General features: G+C 35.6%; 1 protein-coding gene across 1 annotated transcript in view; it reads right to left on the bottom strand.

The window, feature by feature from the left end:
• Window positions 1–475: 475 nt before the first annotated feature.
• The window catches only part of SPESP1 (sperm equatorial segment protein 1), a 32746-nt gene continuing 6372 nt past the window's right edge, over window positions 476–26849 (bottom strand). Inside the window, exon 2 of the mRNA XM_047861803.1 lies at window positions 476–1678. Within this exon, the coding sequence (XP_047717759.1) occupies window positions 660–1678 (1019 nt within the window). The 3' untranslated portion in view covers window positions 476–659. The remainder of the gene's footprint in view (window positions 1679–26849) is intronic.

Below are 26849 nucleotides of genomic sequence, written 5' to 3' on the forward strand. Positions count from 1 at the left end.
AATTTCATTAGTCATACTCCGAACAAAAGATTTGCAAAGCTTCAATATAAATGTATAGAAACAAACAAAAGGAGGAAGTGAGAATGACTACGTCATAAACCCAAATTACAGTCACTCACTGATATTCCAGAAGTACTTAATAACAAAGAAAAAGGGTTGTATCTTCATATACCATCCACCTTTCAAAGGAGGCAGACATATATACAAATAAAAGTTCTGATTCAAGTTCCAACTTTGCTATTCAGACTGAAAACTCTCAGATTCTCTGAAAGAGTAATAAAGACCATATGTACTAAAATCTTACATTTATATTCAATTATTTAAAACAGGCTACATACAGATTGCACACAGTCTCTTGACTCTCAATAAAACAAGTGAATTTAATCTATTCAAGTAAAATCAAAGCTTAAACATTTTAAAGATGAGATCTTCATAATTTTTTAAGTTAATTAATGAGGAAAAAAAAACTACGAACTCCTGAACCAAAATTTTATTTTAAATTATTAGGCTTTAGTGCATATGAGAATATTTTAGAACATATGACATGTAGAGATGTTGGCACATTGAACAGTAGAAAATATTTTTATACAACTTGTGAATCACTAATGTGCTTATTTCTTCTGTGAAGTGAATGCATAGTTCGTTTCAATCACTTTTTGTCATGGAATATCAAGTAGGTGCAACATTTTTATATTATTGTTTAATAACTTCCTAATAAGGTTTTGAGTTTCTAGTTGACTTACACATAATATTTTTTTCAATGTATTGAAGACTGTAGTAGCCTTTTCTCTCATCTCTGGTGGAACATATTTAATATCCAAATATTCAGATAATTTAGACCTAGAATTGTACAGCATGTTAATTACAGTTTCAATGTCATCAATTCCACTACTGCTTCGGCCAAGTGGTAAGAACTGGGATCTATACATTTTTTGTAATTTATGTTCTGCTGCTTCTGCTAAAGCAAGGCTTCGTTTTAGGTGCTCTCTAGAGGCTCGAATGTCCTCTCTGTATTCTGGCTTGAGGCTTTCAACAAGAGGTGCCTGTCGCACCTGTGAACTAATATCTGAAATTTTTTTCAAAATGTCTTCATTATTCAAAATCTGTGGGTGTCTTCCAAATGTTACTGTTTCAAGTGTTCCCACTGTATATTCGCCTGAGAGCTGAGGAACGTCTTCTGGTTCTGTGACAGTATCCATGTCAGTGCTCCTACTTAAAGGGGTGACATCTGGACTTGTGGATGATTTAGTAACATTTGGCAATGGCTTTGGCGCCTCAGTGGATCTTACTTCTGAATCTGGCTCTGGCTCTGGCTCTTTAATAATATAAGGTTCATCGGCATGTAAAACAACCGAAACATTATTTGGTTTAATTGACCAGAATGCTGTACTTTCAGTAGATTTTTCCTTCCTTCCTGGCATTGTGAAGCCTCCAGTGGGAGATGCTGTGGTTTCTTCACTGACAGGATTCGTTAAAACATCATTTTTAGTTGAAGTGTCTCCATGTGTAATTATCTCCTTAAATCTTGATAACTTTGGTCCTATAGAATGAGCATTATTTGGAGACTTTGATTTTTCCTCACGACCTGGCTCCCTAGTAGGAACACTTAGTATTAGGTTCTGTAAAACTTCTACATAATGATTTAAGTTTTGTTCTTCATCAGGCGTCACAGTTATACCTTAAGGGGAAAAAAAATCATATGGTAACACTTAGTATTACATATTGACATATTGACAGAATCTACTGACCTAAATTTACTTCATATATTATCACTTAAAAGTTGAGATAAAGAACCAAGAAATAAAGCACTTTTGACTCAGTCAACTCTCACTTATATAAACAAAATTACTTTTTCAGATTGTTAAAACAGATGAACAAGGTTAGTGTAAAAGTTGCGTATTAACACAATTCTTTATATTTTTTCGCTCCTACCTCCCATATAACTTATGATTCTGTAGGCAGTTTATTAAAACAAAATTCCTGATTATAATCTCTAGAAGTGATGTGTTGGAATTGCCTCATACTGGCTCACTAGAGCCAATTATTAAATTTTTAGGAATTTTGTAAGCCAAATATTAAACATAGACACTCTTAAAAATTATTTTAATTTGCAATTAGATAAATTGTATCAGAAATAAAGGTAATAAATATTCAAAATTCATCACTTCTTATTTTTATGTAATTTTACTATTATCTATGGTCTTGAGGTTATTTACATCTTGCATAGCTGTATGGAAGAAATGCTTGTAATAGTGTACTACTCTATATCTCTTTCTATGTCCCTGTTCAGTAATGTCAAATACATAGCTTGAAACCAATGATGGTGGGAGTATTTACATCATATAAATGGGCAAATGCTATAAATCTGGGTTTACTAGTCTCTCCAAAAAATCATTTGTTGAACATTTACCAGTATCCAACTGCCCTCAACCCAGCAAAGCTCTAACTACAGCCTGTGGGTCATATCCACCTGTTTTTGTAAATAAAGTTTTCTTGTAATCCAGCCAGTTTCGTCCATTTGTTTATGTATTATCTATGGCTGCTTTGGGTTGCAACAATAGAATTGAGTAGTTGCAATAGAGACCATATGGTATACAAATACTGAAAATACTTACTATCTGGCCCTTCACAGAAAACGTTTGCCAATTCCTGCTCTAAACCATCAACATTTCACTCTCAACACAAAATGGCAGTTTTGTTTTTTTAATTCAAGTTAGTTAATATACGGTGTAGTATTAGTTTCAGGAGTAGAACCCAGTGATTCATCACTTACATATAACGCCCGGTGCTCATCCCAACAAGTGCCCTCCTTAATGCCCATCACCCATTTAGCCCATCCCCCCACCCACCTCTCCTCCAGCAACCCTCAGTTTGCTCTCTGTATTTAAGAGTCTTATGGTTTGCCTCCTCTCTGTTTTTATCTTATTTTTCCTTCCCTTCCCCTATGATCATCTGTTTTGTTTCTTAAATTCCACACATGAGTGAAATTACGGTATTTGTCTTTCTCTGACTGACTTATTTCACTTAGTATAATACACTCTAGTTCAAAAATGGCAGTTCTATTTATACTGGTATTTTGCAGCATCTGAGTGGTTGATGAAGCTTCTCATTTCCAACATGGAAAACAAAAAAGATAATTGAATAAGATATTCTGAAATTCTGCTCAACTCCCCTTTTCTTAAAACAGCTTTTAAGTGCTGGGATTTTATACATGTCATTTTGAAATCATTTTGCCACTATCATGGATATAAATGGCTTAATTGAAGAAAGTAAGTCACTTTTTACCAAACTCTCATGCATAACTCATACCTAAACCCTCCCTCTTCAGGCAAAATGAAATAACAAACTTTCTGTTCAGAAGGCACTTCTATTCAGCACTTTGGCAAGCACAAAACAGAAAAAAAAATTAAAAAAAAAGCTTTACATTTACATGTTTTTCCTCTCTTCCTTAACTCTTCTGTTGCAACTTAGAGAGACCAGATGGATATTTAACCAAAATTGATAGCTTATTTCTCAATTTTAAAAATTTCTTAATAAGAACATTTTAGTGAGGCAGAGACAGTGGAAAGATACCAGACTTGTCTGGAGATCTGACCCTAAAAGTAGATTCTGTGTTTTATGTTATGCTTAGAAAAGCCTTGCATACTTCAAGATCCATACGATGATGATGGGCGAGGAAAAAAAGAGGAGGTAGATTTTGATAATGACCTTGTAATATTTATATATATATTTTAAGTAGGTCCACACCCAGTGTGGAGCCCAACGCAGGGCTTGAACTCACAACCCTGAGATCAAGACCTGAACTGAGATCAGGAGTCTGTCCCTCAGCCAACTGAGCCATCCAGGCACCCCAAACCTTGTAATAATTTTCTTAAAATCACTGACACAGTATCATACATTTTTGTCTGTGAATTGTGGATTTTTAAAAAGGAACTAGAAGATTAACATACCTAACTCTTGTGAGCTATTGCCTATTTTGTGTCAGTCTCAGCCTACCTATAGTAAGACTACCAGCTAGAAATGCCTGGTGGTACTCACCTGGGCTTGGCCATTGTGGGGTGGGGGCAGCTGTTTCCACAGAAGAGTCCCCTTTCCTAACCAATGTAACCATTGGACTGACCCTTGTGGTTCTTACTATAATTGCAAAACACCCTTCAGCAACAACCATCAGGAAATTTGGGGGGAAAAAAGTTTATTACTTACAAGATCTTGAAATTGCATAGCACACCTGGGGCCACACTGGGGGAGGAGGACGGGGTGGACGGGGTGGAGAAAGAGAAAGAAAGAGAGGGAGTGAGAGAGCACCCTAGAAAGCACCAGAGAGAGGGTGGTAGGGGTGGAGAGTGCAAATGGGCCAGGGGTTCTTTTTTTATTGGGGTCAAATGTGGGGACCCTAGGGTTCACTCTTTATTGAATTTAAAACACAAGACCATGAATTTGAAGCACAGGAAAGGAAAAAAACAAGTAGCCCAAAAGGTCAGTTATCAAAATCAATTAAGATCTCTAAAATAAATGAACCAGGGTGGCCTGCTGGCAATGTGTTTATTCAAGATAGCAGTTTTTGAAATGGATGGCTCTTTGAAATAGATGCCTCTACAATCAAAGCTTAAGTCTGGCCTTTGCATTACAAAAAAGAAAAATACTACAACTGTCAGGGTTTATACTACATTGATTCTGAGGAAAAGGGACCAGAGATGGTCATTAAAGAGGACTAGCCTTCTCCGTATATAGTATCTTACTCTCTAAAAACACACAAGCACACACACCCAATCACTTAATATAGTAAACCAGTAAAACTCACATTTTAAAAGGGAAAATAACTTATTTATGTATTCTTACGGGTATGTAAATCATTGTCCTGAATCTATAGTTTTCCTGGAGGAAAATATTAAAGTAATAAGTAGCCTACTGCAGTGAAAAATTTTTTTTGATTTTTGTCCTGTGGGTACCACTTTCTAACATCATGACCTTAGATAATTACTTAATTTCTCTGAACATTTACTTAACTATAAAATTAAGATACGGTATCTACCTGGAACCAAACAGATACTTGAAAACACTTTAAAAGTTCTATAAAGATAACTCCTGACATTTCTCAGCTTAAAATATAAATTTAAATCCCTAAAAAAAAAAAACATTAAAAATATGTCTTGGATCCTATCTATAAAAAACCTTAGAACCTTTCCCACTAAAGACAGAAACAAGATCAGGATACTAACATTTCCGTTACCACTTAACATTGTGTTGGAGGTTATTAGTAATTAGACAACAAAAATAATTGGAAGCATGAGAATTGGGAAGAAAAAGGTTAAACTATCTTTATGTGTAAACGATATAATAATACTTCCAGACAACACAAAAGAATTCATTGAAAAGCTCCTACAAGGACTAAGAGAATTTAGTAAAGTAGCAAGTTATAAAATCTATGAAAATTGATACACAAATATAAACCAGTTAAAAGATGAGAAAGAAGATGCTATTTTGATAACAAATAATGAAAGAAAATATCTAATCATAAATTAAAAAAAAAACATGCCCCAAAACTATAGGAGTAATTCTGTTAGGTTGAATATAGGCATGCAGAGGTCAGGTCCTCATCTCTGGAACCTGTAAATGTTACCTTATAAGAAAAAAAGGTCTTTGCAGATATGATTAAGTTAAGGATCTTGACAGGGGATTATCCTAGATTATCTGGGTGAACTCTACATCCAATCACAAATGTTTTTGTAAGAGAGAGACAGAGATCTGATACCCAGAAGAAGAAGAGCGTAATATAGAGGAGGAAGCAGAGAATAGAGTGAAATGGCCATAAAACACAGAATGTTGGCAGCTACCAGAAGCTAGAAGAGCCAATTAAAATCTTATCTCTTGGGGCACCTGAGTGGCTCAGTCAGTTAAGCATCTGACTTCGGCTCAGGTCATGATCTCACGGTTCGTGGGTTCAAGCCCCGCATCGGGCTCTCTGCTGTCAGCTTGGAGCCTGGAGCCTGCTTTGGATTCTGTGTCTCCCTCTCTCTCTGCCCCTCCCCTGCTAACACTCACTCTCTCTCTCTCTCAAAAAGATAAATAAACATTTAAAAAAATCTCTTAGAGCTTGCAGAGGGAACACAGCTCTGCCTTACACCTTGATTTTGGCTCAGTGAAACTGATTTTAGACTTACAGCCTCTAAAACTGTGAGAGAATAAATTTCTGTTATTTTGAGACACCAAGTTCATGGTAATTTGTTATATAGCAGCCACAGAAAACTGATATAGGAATATAATAAAATCTTCTGAAAGACATAATGTAAGCTTTAGCAAATGGAAAGATATACCATGTTCTTAGAAAAAAAGATTCAACATCATAAAGATGCTCAGATGTCATGTTCTCTCTGTTAAGGTATACATTTAATATGCTTCTAACAAAATATCACTATTTCCTGGAGTTAGAAAAATGGATTATAAAGCTCATCTGGAAGGAAAACTGAGCGAGAATAGCCCAAAAAATGGGGGCTAGACCCAACAGACATGAAATTATATTATAAAGCCTCTGTTATAAATCTAGTATAGCACTGCACATGAATATACAGATAAATGGAACAGAACAGAAAAGATAGAAACAGACCCAACTGTATATGGAAAAATAGCTCAAAGTGAGGGAAGCTTTCAATTTATAAACTTATTCTAGCTAATAAATGAAGAAGCCACTTAGAATATGACATTTTGCAATGATTATTAATATCAGTGATTGTTTATACCCCCCCAAAGATACAAAATCAGATATTATCTATTTCCTGATGAAAGAATACAATACCACCGATGAAGCAGTCTTGCAAAAAACAGTCAAACCCTGAATCTAACGATTTTTCTAGGTCTAACTAGCAATATACTGAAAATCCATGGGACAACAAACAAAGGAAGATATAAACTATGCCATAGGGATATAATCAGCAAAATCTAGACTGTGGGAAACTATAGGACATATGATCCCATTTCCTAACAATTACATTGCAAGGAGAAAAACAGAGATGAAAGAAGAATATACATTAAAATGGAATTAAAAGACATATCAATGAATTACATGTATGAATCTTATTTGAATCCCAATTCATCCAAACAAAATTGAAGAGAGAAAATCAGGAAAGTTTGAACATTGGCCACATATCTGATAATACTCAGGAATTATTATCTTTTTAGGTGTGAAACTAACATTGTTATTGTGTTTAAGTACTTATATTTTAGTCTTCATATTGAGATATTTACTAATGAAATTATATGATGTTTGGAATTTGCTTCTAAAAAATTCAAATCTGAGAAGTTAGAGAGAGGGACCAGGAAGATGAGAGGGAAAGGAATATCAATGAAGCAAGATTAATTATGGGTTAGTAGTTGAGGCTGGTTATAGATATATGGAGATTTATTATACCATTATTTCTACTTGTGTATATATTTAAATTTCTCCGTAATGAATTTTTTTTTTATATATGCTTTGGAAAATTTTCAATTCTGGGTCACTATTCACATACAAATCTAAAATCTGCAGCCCACAAAGGCCTAAGTGCTTTTAAAAAGACATTGCCATTAGATGGTAGGCTGCTAAACACTCCATTTTTAATGATTTAGCTTGTCCCTTCTCAAAGTGGTAAACAGGACACCCAAGTTACTATTAGGTGAAGTAGATTGTCAAAGGACTGGAAAAGGACATCCTTACTGCTAGTGCATTCCTAAAAAAAACTGAAGTACTCATTATCCCTTTACACTATTACTTAGGCAACATTAAAAAGCCTGTTCATGGCTGCTGAACGATACGGCACCCTACTTTCTACCTTGCTTTTCTTCCCTTCTTCATGTACCTTTTGTCTCCATATTGTTCTGTTGTTAAATCCATCCACTCCCACACACTTCCCACCTCCTACTTTTGTCCCCCTAAAAAATCTACATACTTCATAGTGACTTCATAGTTGTACTAATCAGGACTGCTCTTGCAAATCAATTTGATCTTTATACAGATATTTGCAAGCAAGGTAGTAAAAGATAGTCAAGCCTCCAATATCCCTGCAAATGGTTCTGGCCACTATGAAAACCTGCTTTTCCTCTTTCTTCAGAAGTTACGAGAAAGATGAACAAAATTCAAATTCCTACAAAGACCAGACTACTCCGCTAGAAGTTGAGTTTTTATAACTTTGGATACTTGTAGTTTACCCTGGCACGCTTTATAATATCCCCCTCTCTCTTTACCAGTTAATGTTCCAGCCAAACAGAGCAATGTCTCCAGGTAATGTTCCAGCTAAACAGAGCAATATCTCCAAATGAGGACAAGTAAGAACCTCTTCCACCTTGAGAAATCATAATGCTGCTTTCCAGTGCCTCTAGTAAGCAGGATGGCTCCCTGCAAAGCAGGTTTACAGTTTAACATGAATCATAGATATGGATGTCACAGCTGTGCTTGAGACTATCTGCACTTCTTTTCTTGAAATAGTACAGGGAGAATGAGTCACATGACAGGAATAATAGGAAACTAAACAAAATGGTAAAACAACTGCAGGGAACAAAAGTGGCACCAAATCTGAAGGGCAAAATTGCAAGACAGTGATTGAAAAGACCGTAATAGCTCTGACTGACTGAGGGAGTACTACGTGCCTGGCACTACACTGAGGGCTCTGAATGTGAGGAATGTTTTTATAAAGAGGAAAAGGAGGATACTGAGAAAGGACAAGTAATTTGCCTAAGATTATATTCAATTTGTAGGTGGGAAGAATGGCATTCAAACAGGCTGCCTTCTTTCAAAGCAGGTACACATAATAACTACACAATGCTGTCATAAAAACATGACACAAGGATGCTGGCAAAGTAGAAGTATGATAATAAAATTATTCTGGAGGAATACAACTTTCTTTTAAAATACATGTAAATATGAAAATACAATCAATACATAAGTAAAATATACAGAATTTTGCTCTACTATCAACTGGACAAAAATACACCCCATTCATATATTAAGATGCACTGGGAAATATTTGAACTGATCCCAAAATTTTTTACTTTTTTTAAATTTTTATTTTGTTCTATTTTTATTTAAATTCCAGCTAGTTGACAGGGTGCTTGGATGGCTCAGTTGGTTGGGAGTCAGACTCTTGATTTCAATTCAGGTCACGATCTCATGGTCATGGGATCAAGCTCAGCATCTGAGCTGGGCATGGAGCCTGCTTGGGTCTCTCTCTCTCTCTCTCTCTCTCTCTCTCCCCCCTACCTCTGCCCCTCCCCTCCTTGAATATGTCCTCTCCCTCTTTCAATAAATAAATAAATTAATTAATTCCAGTTAGTTACATACAGTATAATATTAGTTTCAGGTGTACAATATAGTGATTCAACACTTCCATAGAATCAATACCTGGTGCTCATCATAACGAGTGTACTCTTTAATCCCCATCACCTATTTCACCCATCCCCTCTCCCCCATCCACCTCCCCTCTGGTAACCATCATTTTGTTTCTGTATGGTTAAGACTCTGTTTCTTGGTTTCCCATTCTCTCTTTTTTCCATTTGCTTGTTTGTTTTGTTTCCTAAATTCCACATATGAGCAAAATCATACAGTATCTGTCTTTCTCTGACTTATTTCTCTTAGCATAATACTGTTTAGCTCCATCCATATCATTGCAAATGGCAAGATTTCATTCCTTTTTATGGCTGAACAATATTCCATTGTGGGTATATATATATACATATATATATATGTATATACATTCTTCTTTATACATCTTCTTTATACATTCATCAGTTGATGGACAGTTGGACTATTTCCATAGTTTGGCTATTGTAGATAATGCTGCTATAAGCATTGAGGTGCATGTATCCCTTTGAATTCATATTTTTATGTTCTTTGGGTAAATACCTAATAGTGCAATTGCTGGATTATATTTTTAACTTTTTGAAGAACCTCCACAGTCTTCCACAGTGGCTGCATCAGTTTGCATTCCCACAATCATGCAAGAGGGTTTTCCTTTCTCCACATCCTCACCAACACCTGTTGTTTCTTGTGTTGATTTTATCCATTCTGACAGGTGTGAGGTGATATCTCATTGTAGTTTTGATTTGCATTTCCCTGGTGATAAGTGATGATGAGCATCTTTTCATGTGTCTGTTGCCCATCTGTATGTCTTCTTTGGAAAAATGTCTAAAACTGATCCAAATTAGATATGTTTTGGTACTACAAAGTATATGACGCAAAAAGGATCCATTCACTTCACACAGAAGCAAAAATAAGTTACTTTTGAGTTTATTTTGAGGAAAATAATAAAATCATGATTTAAACTAAGCAATGAAATATAAAACTTCAATCAACAAATAATATATTCAAAACATACATCCCTTCTCCTAGAATGGCCACTTAAAGAAGGAAGAAGAGAGTATAACGAATAAAAAGCCCATTAGCATGAAAAGTTGCTATAGTTCACTGTTCATAAAAGAAATGCACATTTGGGGCGCCTGGGTGGCGCAGTCGGTTAAGCGTCCGACTTCAGCCAGGTCACGATCTCATGGTCCGGGAGTTCGAGCCCCGCGTCAGGCTCTGGGCTGACGGCTCTGGGCTGATGGCTCGGAGCCTGGAGCCTGTTTCTGATTCTGTGTCTCCCTCTCTCTCTGCCCCTCCCCCGTTCATGCTCTGTCTCTCTCTGTCCCAAAAATAAATAAAAATGTTGAAAAAAAAAAAAAAAAAGAAATGCACGTTAAAAACAATCTTTATTTTGCCAGTCAGGGAGATAAAATTTTTTAAAAACAATAAAACCTGGGATTGGCATGTGTATGTATAGTTACTTCCTTAGTAACAAAAGCAACTTCATTTTTTTTTTTTTTAATTTTTTTTTTTCAACGTTTATTTATTTTTGGGACAGAGAGAGACAGAGCATGAACGGGGGAGGGGCAGAGAGAGAGGAAGACACAGAATCGGAAACAGGCTCCAGGCTCCGAGCCATCAGCCCAGAGCCCGACGCGGGGCTCCAACTCACGGACCGTGAGATCGTGACCTGGCTGAAGTCGGACGCTTAACCGACTGCGCCACCCAGGCGCCCCAGTAACAAAAGCAACTTCAATACCTCCTTTATGAATCCCAGATCCTTCATCAGTCTCTCTCTAGCACACTGATCTTTTCTTTATAGAATTTAAGATCATCTTAACTATCTAAATTTAATGTCTGTTAACTACTACATATTGAAAACTCTTTGAAAGCTGTGACCATGTCTACTTTGTTCTCTATATCCTGTTATACCCAGAGCCTACAGCCATAGCAGACAGTCAAAAAGCATTTGTCAAATGAATGGTTGAATAAATGAACCAAATTCTGGTAAGTATATAAATTAATTGTACCTCCAGTGATTTATCTTAAAGAAATAATAACAGGTTAAAACAGTTCTATAGAAGAATGCTATAGAGGAAAACTAAACATCATGTTATGTTTAAAATAAATCTGCTGGTCTAAAGACTGTCTTTTGGTTTGTTTTTGTTTGTTTGGTTTTGGTTTTTAGCTAACAGTCCTATTATTATTAGGGAGAAAATCTGGACATTAAAAAAAGTCCTCTTATTTTAGGCAAAGGAGGCACTTTTTTACAACAATAGAAGATACAGCTTTAATTATATTTTTCTAAATTTCTAAGTCTGAAGTTTATCAACAGTATCATAAATATTGTAGTTAAATAGCTACAATTTTCAGAAAGTCCCTGCACTTCCTTAAACTGGCCCTTACTAAATGGCCTAGTATAAATTTAGATCACATAAATTTAACTAAGTTTGTTTAAGTTTTATTAATCCCCTTTTAATTCATGTTATCAATCTCTAAGGTAACACTGAATTAACATAATTTTAAGTAAATTACAATCTTAGGGATTAAAAAATCCCTAAGGGTTACTAAGAATAAAATTCCTTCATAACTTATCTTTTACATAGTTTGAAGTATACAATTCAGTGGTGTTTAGTATATTCACAGTTGTGCAACCATAATCATTAAAACATTTTCATCATCCCCCATATAAGCCCATTCCCCATTTCCCTCAGCCCTAGGCAACCACAAGTTTACTTTCTTTTTCTATGGATTTGCCTATTCTTGGTGTTTAATATAAGTGAAATTATATAATATTCATTCTTTTATGACTGGCTTCTTTCACTTAGCATAATGTTTTCTAGAGTCATCCATTTGGGAGCACACATTAGTATTTCATTCCTTTTTATGGCCAAATAATATTCCATTGTATGCATATACCACAATTTATGAATTCATCAGTTGCTGCTCATTTGGCTTGTTTCTACTTTTTAGTGACAATGGGTAATGCTGCTATGTTCACATACAAGCTTTTGTGTGGATGTATGTTTTCATTTCTCTTGTACATATGTCTAGGAATGGAATTACTAGGTCATATAGTGATACTATGTTTAAGCTTCGAAGAACTGCCAAAGCAGCTGCATTCCCACCAACGATATATAAGGGGTTCAATTTCTCCAGATCATCCTCTGTTCTTTTGATTATAGCCATCCTTGTGAGTGTTAAGTCATATCCCATTGAGTTTTGACTTATATTTTTTTAACGGCTAATGATATTAGACATCTTTTCACATGCCTGTTGGCCACCTATATATCTTCTTTGGATAAATCTGTATTCTGATGATATTTTACCCATTTTTTAATTGGGTTGTCTTTTTATTATTGAGTTGTAAGAATTCTTTATATATTCTGGAGACAAGTCCTTTAGCATATATATGGGTTGAAAATATTTTCTCCTACTCTGTTAGTTGTATTTTCATTTTCTTAAGGTTATCGTTTGCAGCACAAAAGTTTTTAATTTTGATGTAGTTCAATTTATCTATTTTGTTGTTGCTCTGAGTTGTCTGCACGGAGCCTGATGTGGGGCTCGAACTCGGGAACAGTGAGATTATGACCTGAGCCAAAGTCAGATGCTTAACAACTGAGCCACCCAGGCACCCCTCCATCTGATAGATTTTTTAACAGAATTCAAGATTATACATATTTATATAAATAGGATCGTAATATATTATTATATTTGATCAACATTTAAATTTTATTGAAATGCCTTTTATACATTGTTAAGTCCTTATTTAATGAAGACACAAAGCCAAGAATCTAAAAAATTGGGTATTTTTCATCTGAAGTGTAAGCAACATGATTTATTGTTCATTTCATCTTCTATGACTAAATGGTACAAATGAAATTTTCAGAGCAAGATTATTAGGCCTAGTGTGTCAGTTCTTGGCTTCTAACATTGTCTTTGGGGATGTTTTCATCCACTCCATTCTTTTTAAGAACCATGAAGGGCAAGGAGAGAAGTTAAAGTAGCCACCAGCAACAACTACTAAACCCATCAAAAAGCAAATAAATGTAAAGAAAAAGCATAATTCTCTATTTTTTATTACTTTTTAAATGTTGATTTATTTTGAAAGAGAGAGTGTGCATGTGAGCTAGGAAGGGGTAAAGAGAGAGGGAGATAGAGAATTCCATGGAGGCTTCACGCCATCAGCACAGAGACCAATGTGGGGCTTGAAATCACAAACTGTGAGATCAAGACCTGAGCTGAAATCCAGAGTTGAATGCCTAACTGACTGAGCCACCCAGGTGCCCCATAATTCTATGTATTTTAAGAACATTTAAAAGGTCACTTGACTTTGGCATCAAGTTGTCTTTATCCTGTTGTGGTATAGCTATCAGGATCAGTTGAGAGAGCACCTTCATGTGCATGGACCATCTTAATACATTTCATTAACTTCCGAAACAATATGGTAGTATATCTTCTAATATGTGAATCCTGTTGGTGGGTAGCCTGTGGGGGTGGGTAGTAGCAAAAGAATCATGAGTCTGTCCACAAATATTTTACAGGAAGAAAGTAAGATCTTGTAAAGCATTGATTTGTATTAGTTTTGTGTAAGGAAACACTTTTGCCTGTCTTGGGCACATAAATAAAATTAAATGTAAACAGTATTTTTAAATATCTGAATAAACTTCACCTGAGTAAAATATGAGGTATTAAAAAGTAGTTCTCACACTTTTGAGTTTCATTATGACTCTTAGATTTTTTTTTAACAGTTTTAAACTATCATTTTGTTTTTTTATGCTCAGATAGTCACAACTTAGTCAGTTGGAGCCACTGTAAGCTGTCTCTTGTATCCTTTTGAGGGAACCTCTGAATTTTTAAAGTATCCTTGTTTGTTCTCTGGTAGTTACTGCTGCCTGCCTCCCTCCCATCTTCTACCCCACTCTCATCCTTACCCCTCGAGTCTAGACTTTATTTTCCTAAAGATGAAAATCAGCTATCCTTTCAAGGAATTCTGGTTTCTTTTCACGCAAAACAATATTAGAGATAAAAATCTGAGGGCTAGAGGTACATATCAAGACTAACATTAAGAAGTGATATTGTTATCAAGCCATTTTTGTCAACAGAACTAAAAAATATATATGAACAGACATTCATTTTTATTGATCTTTGCCAGCTGAGTTTTAACATTAAGGCACACCAACCTGAATTTTAAACCCCCTATCTAAATTATAATTGCATTCCTTTTTATAATATAATAAGCCATACAACTATTACTTTTAGCTGGAAATCTTGATTAAAACTGACATAATTATTGGTTCTGTCAATAACAATTTATTAATATTAAAACTTACCATAAAAATACTAATGAATAACAAGGTTAAACATTATAATTGCTTTTGTATAATTGGACTACATTCCACTCCAACTAATGAATGGTTAAATTATCTTGTTTGGGGTTTTCTGTAATTTTAAAAACCGTTTTGTTGTTAAATACACCACTGTCTGATATATTCTCTGTTCTAATTGCTTAATTTCAATGTTTTAACTGACAATTTTTTCTTAGTGCAGCATTACAGTACTAGAGTTTAAAAAAAGCTTGTTCTTTTTTAGTACACTTTATGAGATGGATGAAAAATATAAACAGTTTGAGCTGTCATATTCAAGAATCTTATTTGGTTAACCTAATGACTCATGTAGTTACATGAATAATCTTTCTCTCTACATAAGTTCTTTCTGGAGAAACCCAGTTTTGTAAGTATAAGTAATTTAGAAAGTTCCAGTCACTTAAATTCCTATGCAAGATTTTAAATAATTGCAAGCATTAAAATATAATACTTGTAAACTAGTCTAGGCTGGTAATATTTTATCATTTAGTTCAGGCCTGTGATTTGTGTACCTCATTGTATGTATATTATGTATTTAAAATGTCATGCTTATAACTCTGTTTTGCATTATAGTTACTGGACATTAACACAAAGATAAAACAAAAATATCATTTTTAAAGAACTAGTTTATAAAATTTAATTTTATCAATAGATGCTATTTTCACTGTAATGTAACTAATTGAACACATTCTATAAATCAAGCTATATTTCCTAGTTTCATCATGCCACAAATTTTATTACTTTAAACTGAGACAAAATTAACATAAAATTTCTTAAATTTAAGATTATGGATATGACAGTATAATTCATAAGATTTTTTTCTTCTACCAAAGAGTTAGGAGTGGTTTGGTTCCCTTGTCTCACCTGAGAAACTATGGTTTTTGTGGCCAGAGATATTACAAATTTTTAGAAATTAAAAAATGTGATTTTTTTTTTTTTTACCTCTAGTAAGTCATTTTAAACCGCAAATCATGGTTTTAACATGTAAATTAAGTGGCTTCTTTTCTTTTTTTTAAAGAAACTGAATAGGGGCGGCTGGGTGGCGCAGTCGGTTGAGCGTCCGACTTCAGCCAGGTCACGATCTCGCGGTCCGGGAGTTCGAGCCCCGCGTCAGGCTCTGGGCTGATGGCTCAGAGCCTGGAGCCTGTTTCCGATTCTGTGTCTCCCTCTCTCTCTGCCCCTCCCCCGTTCATGCTCTGTCTCTCTCTGTCCCAAAAATAAATAAACGTTGAAAAAAAAAATAAAAAAAAAAAATAAAGAAACTGAATAACAAACCCAAGAAAACCTAGTGCCCTATTATCTATGCAAATATATTGTAAATTAATTGAATTTTTAAAATATTTGGAAGTCTCAAGTTCTTACAAATGCACTATCAAGCATCAATTAAAATATCTAATTGTATACATAAAACTTCTTGTTAAGAGGTGTAAAAAAACAAATAATTTCTTCTACAATGTCTATTTAAAAGAACGAATATATATGATTATGTTCATAAAAATCCAAAAGGCTACACCTTTATTTGTTTCTGGAGAGATTTCCTAATTGGTAAAGCTAAAATGGTATTATGCATTAACTGTTTTAACTAACAATTTTTTTTCCACAAAAAACTTATACTCAAAAATGAAAAAAAAAAAGAAAAAAAGATTCTATGCTTCTAAGAAGTGACAGTATGCCAAAAATTACAATAAAATGTAATGATAATAATAAAATGCTAATATTAAAAATCTTATACAGTAATATACCCAGTTCCTTGAGACTAAAGTTTTAAGAGAGGAAAACCATGGAAACAGCTTGATTTCAGGACGGGTTAAGATGGCAGAGAAGTAAGGGGACCGGGATTTTCCTTGTCCCTCAAACACAGCTGTATTGAGGGTCAGATCACTCGGAGCACCTAGGAAATGGATGTGGAGTGACATCAAGATCTCCACAGTTGGAGGGAGACAGCTTGGCAGGATGGAGCCTCTGGAGCTAAAACTTGGAGGTACAAAAGTGAGCGACTTTCTCCAAGCGAAGCTGGAAGCCATTGCCATGCTCCTGGGGAAGAGGGAGCCAGCCCTGGAATGCACAGTGGAGTGTAGCCATCTCAGGGGCACACCGGGAGAGAACAGTCCTCTTCCCAGAGTACTGTAAGAAGAGGGTTTACTGCCTCCCCAAGGACAAAACACACTGCAGGTGCCAGCCAAAGGCCTTTTATCAGCAGGGCGGAGTGGTGCTACTCCAGAACAGGGTCTGCACAGTGCAGGGTCATTTAAGACATCAGATTTTGAATCCCAGTTGAGCTCCTAGAGGCACAGGAGAACTGTGGCACAGGGCAAGCTGACTGCCCTCCATACTCTGTGAGGGCTGCCTGAACGGCATGATTTGCAACACCTGGTCAGAGGAGGGAGATTGGGTGTCGCCATTTTCCTCCTCAACACCAACATGAAGGGACTTCAGGGAGCAGGACAGTGGGCTCCCAATGGAGGTGATACCAATTTACACCAAACCCTTCCCCTTGGTGCCTGGCAACTGCTTATCTACTGGAGCAAGACTGACCCAACACAAAGTCAGCCTCTCCTCCAGACCAGCACAGCCAACAGACAATTGTTTTTGTTTTTTAATTTTAGTTTATCTTATTATTCTAGATTCTCTTTTTTTTTTCTTTTGGAATCAAGCCCATAGTTCCTGGTTTGTTTTTTTGTTTTTTTGTTTTTTTTGGTCAATTCTTATTTTATATACATTATAAATATAAATATAAATATATAAATATAATTTTTTTGATCAGGCATTTTTATTCTATTCTTTTTCCACCTTTTCTCTATCTTCTTCTTCTTTATTTTCCTTTCTCTTTCTCTGGATTTAGCCTTACAGTTTTTTGACTCTGTTTGGTCTTCTTTTTTACCCTTTAATTTTTCTTTTTTTATGGGATCAGGCTTCCCCCCACCCCCACTCCACTTTTTTTCCTTTTCTTTTTCCAGGGTTACTTCAACAAACAAATCAAAGCACACCGGGTTGAAGGTTCCAAACATTCCACCACTATAAGCAAGTAAAGAGCTCTGCAGAGGTGGGATAGAGCAGCCGAAACTCAACAACAGAATGCATGAAACATACACAAAAAAACACTTCCTGAAGTCCCAGGACCTGGACAGGGTATGAGCACTTTTTAATATAGTAGTACTCTCAGGTACAGGTCACATAACAAGCTTTTAAAAAACACAAAAGAGAGAAACTTAGCCAAAATGACAAAATGGAGGAATTCTCCCCAAAAGAAAATTCAAGAAGAAATCACAGCCAGAGAATTGCTCAAAACATATAAACAATATATCTGAAAAAGAATTTAGAGTAACAGTCATAAGACTAACAGCTGGGCTTGAAAAAGCATAGAAGGCACCAGAGAATCCTTGCTATAGACATCAAAGACCTAAGAACCAGACCTGATGAATTAAGAAATGTTGCAACTGAGATGCAAAATAAACTAGACACAGTGACAGCAAGGATGGAAGAAAAAGGGGAAAGAATAGGTGAAATAGAACATAAAATCATGGAAAATGATGAAGCTGAAAACAAGAGGGAAAGGAAATTACTAGATCATGAGAGGAGAATTGGAGAACTAAGTGAATCCATGACACGAAACAATATCCGTATCATAGGAGTTCCAGAAGAAGAGCTAGAGGAAGGGGAAGAGGGTTTATTTGAACAAATTATAGCTGAGAACTTTCCTAATATGTGGATGGAAATAGGCATTCAAGTCCAAGAGGTACAGAGAACTCCCTTTAAAATAAAAATGAAACAAAAACAAAAACAAAAACCCCACAACATATCATAGTGAAACTGGCAAAATACAAAGATAAAGAGAATTCTGAAAGCAGCTAGGGACAAACAGTCCTTAACCTACAAGGGTAGACACATAAGGGTAGTAGGAGACCTGTCCACTGAAACTTGGTAGGCCACAAGGAAATGGTAGGAAATAATCAATGTGCTGAATAGGAAAAACATGCATCCAAGAATCCTTTATCCAGGAAGGCTGTCATTCAGAATAGAAGGAGAGATAAAGGCTTTCTCAAACAAAAACTAAGGGAGTTCATGACCACTAAGCCAGCCACGCAAGAGATCCCAAAGGGGGACTCTGTGAGTGGAAAGCAGCAAAGACTACAAAGGACCAAAGACATCACCACAAACACAAAATTTACAGGTAACACAATGGCACTAAATCCATATCTTTCAATAATCATTCTGAATGTAAATGGACTAAATGCCCCAATCAGAAGACACAGGGTATCAGAATGGATAAAAAAACAAGATCTGTCAATATGCTGCCTACAAGAGATTAATTTTAGACCTGAGAACAACTGCAGATTGAAAGTGAGGGGATGGGGAACCATCTCATGCTAATGGATGTCAAAGAAAGCCAGAGCAGCCATACTTACATCAGACAAACTAGATTTCAAAACAAAGACTGTAACAAGAGATGAAGAAGGGCATTATATCATAATTAAGGGGTCTATCCATCAAGAAGAGCTAACAATTATAAATATTTATGCCCCCAACTTAAAACACCCAAATATATAAATCAATTGATCACAAACATAAGCAAACTTAGTGATAATAATACTATAATTGTAGGTGACTTTAACACTCCACTTACGTCAATGGACAGATCACCTAGGCAGAAAATCAATAAGGAAATCAACGGCTCTGAATGACACATTGGACCAGATGGACTTAACAGATATATTCGGAACTTTTCATCCTAAAGCAGCAGAATACACATTCTCAAGTGCACATGGAACATTCTCCAAAATAAATCACATACTGGGTCACAAAACAGCCCTCAACAAGTACAAAAAGATTGAGATCATAACTATGCATATTTTCAGATCACAACACTAGGAAACTTGAAATCAGCAACAAGAAAAAAAAATTGAAAGCCCCCAAGTACTTGAAGGTTAAGAACATCTTATTAAAGAATGAATGGGTTAATCAGGAAATTAAAGAAGAAATTTAAAAATACATGGAAGCAAATGAAAATTAAAACATGACAGTCCAAACACTTTAGGATGCAACAAAGGCAGTCCTAAGAGGAAATACATTGTAATTCAGGCCTATCTCAAGAAGCAAGAAAGGTCCCAAATACACAACCCAACCGTACACCTAAAGGAGCTAGAAAAGCAGCAGCAAATAAAGCCCAAAGCCAGCAGAAGAAGGAAAATAATAAAGATTAGAACAGAAATACACAAATAGATAAAAAAACAAACAGATCAATGAATCTAAGAGCTCATTTTCTGAAAGAATAAACAAAACTGATAACCCCCTAGCCAGACTTCTCAAAAAGAAAAGAGAAACCAAATAGATAAAACCATGAATGAAAGAGGAGAGATCACAACCAACACCACAGAAATACAAACAATTATTAGAGAATACTATGACAAATTATATGCCAACTGGACAATCTGGAAGAAATGGACAAATTCCTAGATACTCACACATTACCAAAACTCAAACGGGAAGAAATAGAAAATTTGAATGGACACATAACTAGCAAAGAAATTGAATCAGTTATCAAAAATCTCCCAACAAATAAGAGTCCTGGGCCAGATGGCTTCCCAGGGGAATTCTATCAACCATTTAAAGCAGAGTTAATACCTATTCTGCTCAAACTATTCCAAAACATTGAAATGCAAGGAAAGCTTCCAGACTCATTCTATGAAGCCAGCATTACCTTGATTCCAAAACCAGGCAAAGACCTCTCTAAAAAGAAGAATTACTGGCTAATATCCCTGATGAACATGGTTGTAAAAACTTCTCAACAAGATACTAGCAAATCTAATCCAACAGTACTTTAAAAGAGTTATTCACCATGATCAAGTGGGATTCATTACCGGGCTGCAGGGCTGGTTCAATATTCACAAATCAATCATGATACATCACATTAATAGAAGAAAGGATAAGAACCATATGATCCTGTCAACAGATACAGAAAACGCATTTGACAAAATACAGCCTCCTTTCTTAAAAAAAAAAAAAAAAAGCCCTCAAGAAAGTTGGAATAGAAGGAAAATACTTTAACATCATAAAAGCCATTTATGAAAGACTCACAGCTAATATCATCATCAATGGGGAAAAACTGAGAGCTTTACCCCTGAGATCAGGAACACGACAGGGATGTCCACTCTCACCACTGTTGTTTAATATAGTATTAGAAGCCCTAGCCTCAGCAATCAGACAACAAAATGAAATAAAAGGCACCCAAATTGGCAAATAAATCAAACTTTCACCTTTTGCAGAAGACATGATACTCTACATGGAAAACCCAAAAGACTCGACAAAAAAACTGCTAGAGCTAATACGCAAATTCAGCAAAGTCACAGGATATAAAATCAATGTACAGAAATCAGTTGCATTTTTATACACCAATAATGAAGCAACAGAAAGAGATATCAAGGAATTGATCCCATTTACGATTGCACCAAAAACCTAGCATAAAACACCTAGGAATAAACCTAACCAAAGAGGTAAAAGATCTGTATGCTGAAACTTATAGAAAGCTTATGAAAGAAATTGAAGACACAAAGAAATTGAGAAACATTCCAAGCTCATGGATTGGAAGAACATTGTTAATAATGTCAACATTACCCAAAGCAATCTACCCAATGCAATCCCTATCAAAATAGCACCAGCATTCTTTAAAGAGCTCAAGAAATCAATCCTAACATTTGTATGCAACCACAAAAGACCCTGAATAGCCAAAGTAATGTTGAAAAAGAAAACCAAAGCTGGAGGCATCACAATCCCACACTTTAACCTATATTACAAAGGTATAATCACCAAGACAGTATGGTATTTGCACAAAAAACAGGAACATAGCTCAACAGTATAGAACAGAGAACTCAGAAATGGACCCACAAATATATGGCCAACTAATCTTTGACAAAGCAGGAAAAAGTATCCAATGGAGAAGACAGTCTCTTTAGCAAATGGTGCTGCGAAAACTGGACAGCAACATGCAAAAGAATGAAACTGAACCACTTTCTTACACCATACATAAAAATAAATTCAAAATGGATGAGAGACCTAAATGTGAGACAGGAAACCATCAAAATCCTACAGGAGAAAACAGGCAGCAATCTCCTTGACCTCAGTCACAGCAACTTCTTACTTGACATGTCCCCAGAGGCAAGGGAAATAAAAGCAAAACTGAACTATTGGGACCTCATCAAGACAAAAAGCTTCTGCACAGTGAAGGAAAGAATCAACAAAACTGAAGGCAACCAACAGAATGGGAGAAGGTATTTGCAAATGACGTATCAGATAAAGAGTTAGTATCTAAAATCTATAAAGAACTTACCAAACTCAACACCCAAAAAACATAATCCAGTGAAGAAATGGGCGGAGGATATGATAGACACTTTTCCAAAGAAGACATCCAGATGGCAAACAGACACATGAAAAGATGCTCAACATCACTCATCATCAGGGAGATACAAATCAAAACCACGAGACACTATCTCAGAATGCCTAAAATTAAAAACACAGGAAACACATGTTGGTGAGGATGTGGAGAAATGGGAACCCTCTTGCACTGTTGGTAGGAATGCAAACTGGTACAGCCACTCTGGAAAACAGTATGGAGGTTCCTCAAAAAATTAAAACTAGAACTACCCTATGACCCAGCAATTACACTACTAGATATTTAGCCAAAGGATACAGAAATGCTGATGTGAAGGGGCACGTACACCCCAACATTTATAGTAGCCCTATCAACAATAGCCAAATTATGGAACGAGCCCAAATGTCCATCAACTGATGAATGCAGTAAGAAAATGTGGTATATGTATATATACAATGGAATACTACTTGGTTATGAAAAAGAATGAAATCTTGCCATTTGCAACAACATGGATGGAACTGGAAGGTATTATGCTAAGTGAAATAAGGCACTCAGAGAAAGACAGGTATCATATGATTTCACTTATATGTGGAATTTGAGAAAGTTAACAGATGAACATAGGGGAAGGGAAAGAAAAATAAGATAAAAACAGAGAGGGAGGCAAACCATAAGAGACTTTTAAATACAGAGAATGAACTGAGGGTTGATAGGGGAGTGGGGGTGGATTAAATGGGGAATGGGCATTAAGGAGGGTACTTTTTGGGATGAGCACTGCATGTCATATGTAAGAGATGAATCACAGGGTTCTACTCCTGAAGCCAAAACTATACTGTATGTTAACTAATTTCAGAACAATAATAAAATAAAATAAAATTAAAATAAAATAAAAATAAATTTTTTTTTTTAAAAAAAGGAAAAACATGTCACACTGAATCTTGGGCAAAGAGTCAATAGTTTCTAAGCTGAATTAAAAAGGAAAACTAGGGGCGCCTGGGTGGCTCAGTCGGTTGGGCATCCGACTTTGGCTCAGGTCGTGATCTCATGGTTCATGGGTTCAAGCCCTGCATCTGGCTCTGTGCTGACAGCTCAGAGCCTGGAGCCTCCTTAGAATTCTGTGTCTCCCTCTCTCTCTGCCCCTCCCCCACTCAAGCTCTGTCTCTGTGTCTCTCAAAAGTAAATAAACATTAAAAAATTAAAAAAAAAAAAAAAAGGAAAACTAGGGGCACCTAGGTGGCTCAGTCAGATAAGTGTCTGACTTCGGCTCAGGTCACGATCTCACAGTTCATGGGTTCGAGCCCTACATTGGGCTCTGTGCTGACAGCTCATAGCCTGAAGCCTGCTTCAGATGTGTGTCTCCCTCTCTCTCTGCCCCTCCCCTGCTCATGCTTTCTCTCTCTCAAAAATAAATAAACATTAAAAAAATTTTTTTTAAGGAAAACTAAACCACTCCCACCTCCTTTGGTTAAAAAAAAAAAAAAAAGGAGGGGGAATATAATTTTTAAAAAATATACATGTAATTCACAGGCACCTGGGTGGCTTAGTCAGTTGGGAATCTGATTCTTGATTTCAGCTCAGGTCATGATCTCACCTTGTGGGTTCAAGCCTCATGTCAGGCTCTGTGCTGACAGTGTGGAGCCTTCTTGGGATTCTCTCCTTCTCCCTCTCTCTCTGCCCCTCCTGTGTTCTCTCTCTCTCTCTCTCTCAAAATAAATAAAAATATACATGTAATTCAAATTTGAGAACTTTTATACTTTAAAGGACAAAAAAAATACAGGGCTCTAATAAAAGAAAGTAATTTTAATATCTCTTTAGGGAGTTTCTTAATGCTACAATTTAAAATTCTGGAAGAATATTGGTAAAATGTAGGTCTTTTAAAAAACTTTACTTTTTAAAAAAGTATTTTTTTTATGTGCTTCATTTGTGTGGTGATTGTATTGCTATCACAGAATACAAAACTCAAAAGTAAATAAGGCATATCCAAACCTATGCACAATTTGGATTTCTGCATTTAAGCTAATGTACCTAAACTTTTTGAGAAATGAATATAATGTGAATATGCAATTTCACTTAAAATGTGCTACAAACAAAATATCTGGTGTCTTAAAAATTAGTTATGATATTATAAAATCATAATGACCAACAGAATTTTTCCATTAAAATGTTTTATGTATAGATTTTAAGTGTTATAATTCACTGATAATGTTTAACATGAATTGTATTTTATTTTGACATTAACTTGATTATATTTCCTGACATTCTTAATTATGTATGTATAAGCTAACATTTAAATTAATAATATGTATTTCTCTAAAGACTTAGAAGAAAAACATTGAGGTTTGGCATCAAACTGCCTGTAAGTTAAAAGGAATGTTGCTAATAAAGTAATGTGCACTGGTTAACTGCCTATAAAAATAAAAACTTAAAGGAGAATTTAGACAAACTCTCAAAATATTGAATTTATTTACATTATATCTCAATTATTTACGTAGAGTATTATGAATCACTAGTCAGATAAAATTCGATCTAAATTTAGATGTCTGATGGTCTATTAAGACTCCTCTCTCCTTTCTAATATCTAGTACTTTCTTTATACACAAACTAGGAAATAATATAAAGAAAAGCACTGAAAACATACTTCCAACATATTTTGACCAAAATTAAAAATAAAATCAGGTTATCACATAATTCCCATGTACGCTCTACTTAGGTATTCTTGCTTATTTGTAAAACACATGGTCTCTTCCACTAAGTCCCAAATAAAATGTTTTAAAACAACGTATCTGGACTTTCACTTCCAAAAAGATAGCATGCACTTTTCCTCTATTCTTCCCACTAAGTAGAGTTAAAAACCCTGGATACCATATACAAAACAAGTAATCTGAAAGGCAGAGAGAAGACAGACTAACTAGGAACTTCAAGACCTAAGGAATGATACAGCAGTGAGTTCCCTGGGTTTTCTTTTTGCCACACACACCTCAGACTAGAGACTGGAGAAGCTGGCAACTGAGAAACACCAATGGATGCAGACAAAAAATTTTCCGAGAAAAGACTGCTCTCTATAGCCAAAGGACAAGTAAAACGGTAGCCTAGCAAGACAGAAGGCTTTTAGGCAATAACCATCCTATTCCAGCCAAACACCATAGAAAACCTTATAGCCCTATGGCCAGTAGCAAAGGCTGAGTGGAGAACCCAGACTTTTACCCTCATCAGGCAGGCTTCAGTAAGGTGCTCCAACCTCTCTGCCTTTATCTCATTGAAGTGCTGCTACCAGGTATGAATTAATACCTTCTCTTCCAGTAGAGAAGGCTAAGGAGCAGCTGGGACTTTCATCTTCACCATGTGGTAACAAGGCAACATTCATTTAAATCTATAAATCAGTTAAATCTCTGATTCAGTCAATCTATAACAGAAGATATAAATAAGATCTAGAGTCTTACAACATAATACCAAAAATATACAGGTTTTAATCAAAAGACACTGGTCACAACAAGAACCAAGAAAATCTCCATTTGAATGAGCAAAGGCAGCAAAAGAAGCCAGCACGAAGATGACACAGATATTAGAATCATCTGACAGGGATTTAAAAGCAGCTATCATAAAAATGCTTCAACAAGCCATCATGCACATGCTTGACACAAATGAATAATAGAAAGTCTCAGCAAAGAACAAGAAAATCTCAGCAAAGAAACAGAATATATAAAGAAGAACCAAACTGAAAGTTTTGAACTGAAAAACACAAAGACTAAAATGAAAAAAACCTTCATGGATAGGCTCACAACAGAATGGAGGGGACAGAGGAAAGAATCAGTGAACTGGAAGACAGAACAATGGGAAATACCTAATGTGAAAAATAGAAAATGGACTGGAAAAAAAAAAAAATGAACAGAGCCTCAGAGACTTGTGAGACTGTAACGAAAAGGCCTAACATTCATGTCATCTAAGTCTTGGAACATTCAAGTCATCCAAGAAGAAAGAGGTTGAGTCTGAAAAAGTAATCAAAGACATATTAATAATAACTGGAAAAAACTCCAAGTTTGGCAAAAGACATGAACTTATAGATTCAAAAAGCTAAGTGAACTTCAAACAAAATAAACCAAAAGAAATCCATGCCAAGACATATGGTCAAACTTCTGAAAACTAAAGACAAAGAAAAAAAAAAGAAAAAACACCTTATCTATAGTGGAAAAACAATCTGAATGACAACTGGAATTCTGATGAGAAACCATGGAGATCAGCAATATTTGTCAAGAGTTAAAAAAAAAACCCAAAACTGTCAACCTGAAATTCTCTATCAAGGGAAAATATCCCTCAGGAATGAAAGAATGATCAATACCTCTCAGATGAAGGACAATTGAAAGAAGTTGCTGTCCAAAGACCTACCCTAAAAGAATGGCTAAATGAGGTTTGTTCAATAGAAAGAAACTGATAAAAGAAGGAATCTTGGAACACTGAGAAGGGAGAAAGAACAAAAGGAAGAGCAAAAGCATGAGTAAAAGCCTGAGTAAATGCAACAGTTTCTTTCTCTTGAGTTTTCCAAATTACATTTGACAGCTGAAGCAAAATTTGCAATACTCTGATATGGTTCTCAGTGTATGTAGAGGAAATATTTAACGCAATTAGGCAATTATACTGCAAATGGGAGAGGTAAAGGACATAAAGGGAGGTAAGGTTTTGTTTAAAAGAATTTTTTTTAACATTTATTTACTTTTGAGAGACAGAGCACAAATGGGGGAGGGGCAAAGAGAGAATGAGACACAGAATCCGAAGCAGGCTCCAGGCTCTGAGTTGTCAGCACAGAGCCCAACGT

Source organism: Prionailurus viverrinus, chromosome B3 (genome assembly GCF_022837055.1).
Source record: "Prionailurus viverrinus isolate Anna chromosome B3, UM_Priviv_1.0, whole genome shotgun sequence".
Lineage (NCBI taxonomy): Eukaryota > Metazoa > Chordata > Mammalia > Carnivora > Felidae > Prionailurus > Prionailurus viverrinus.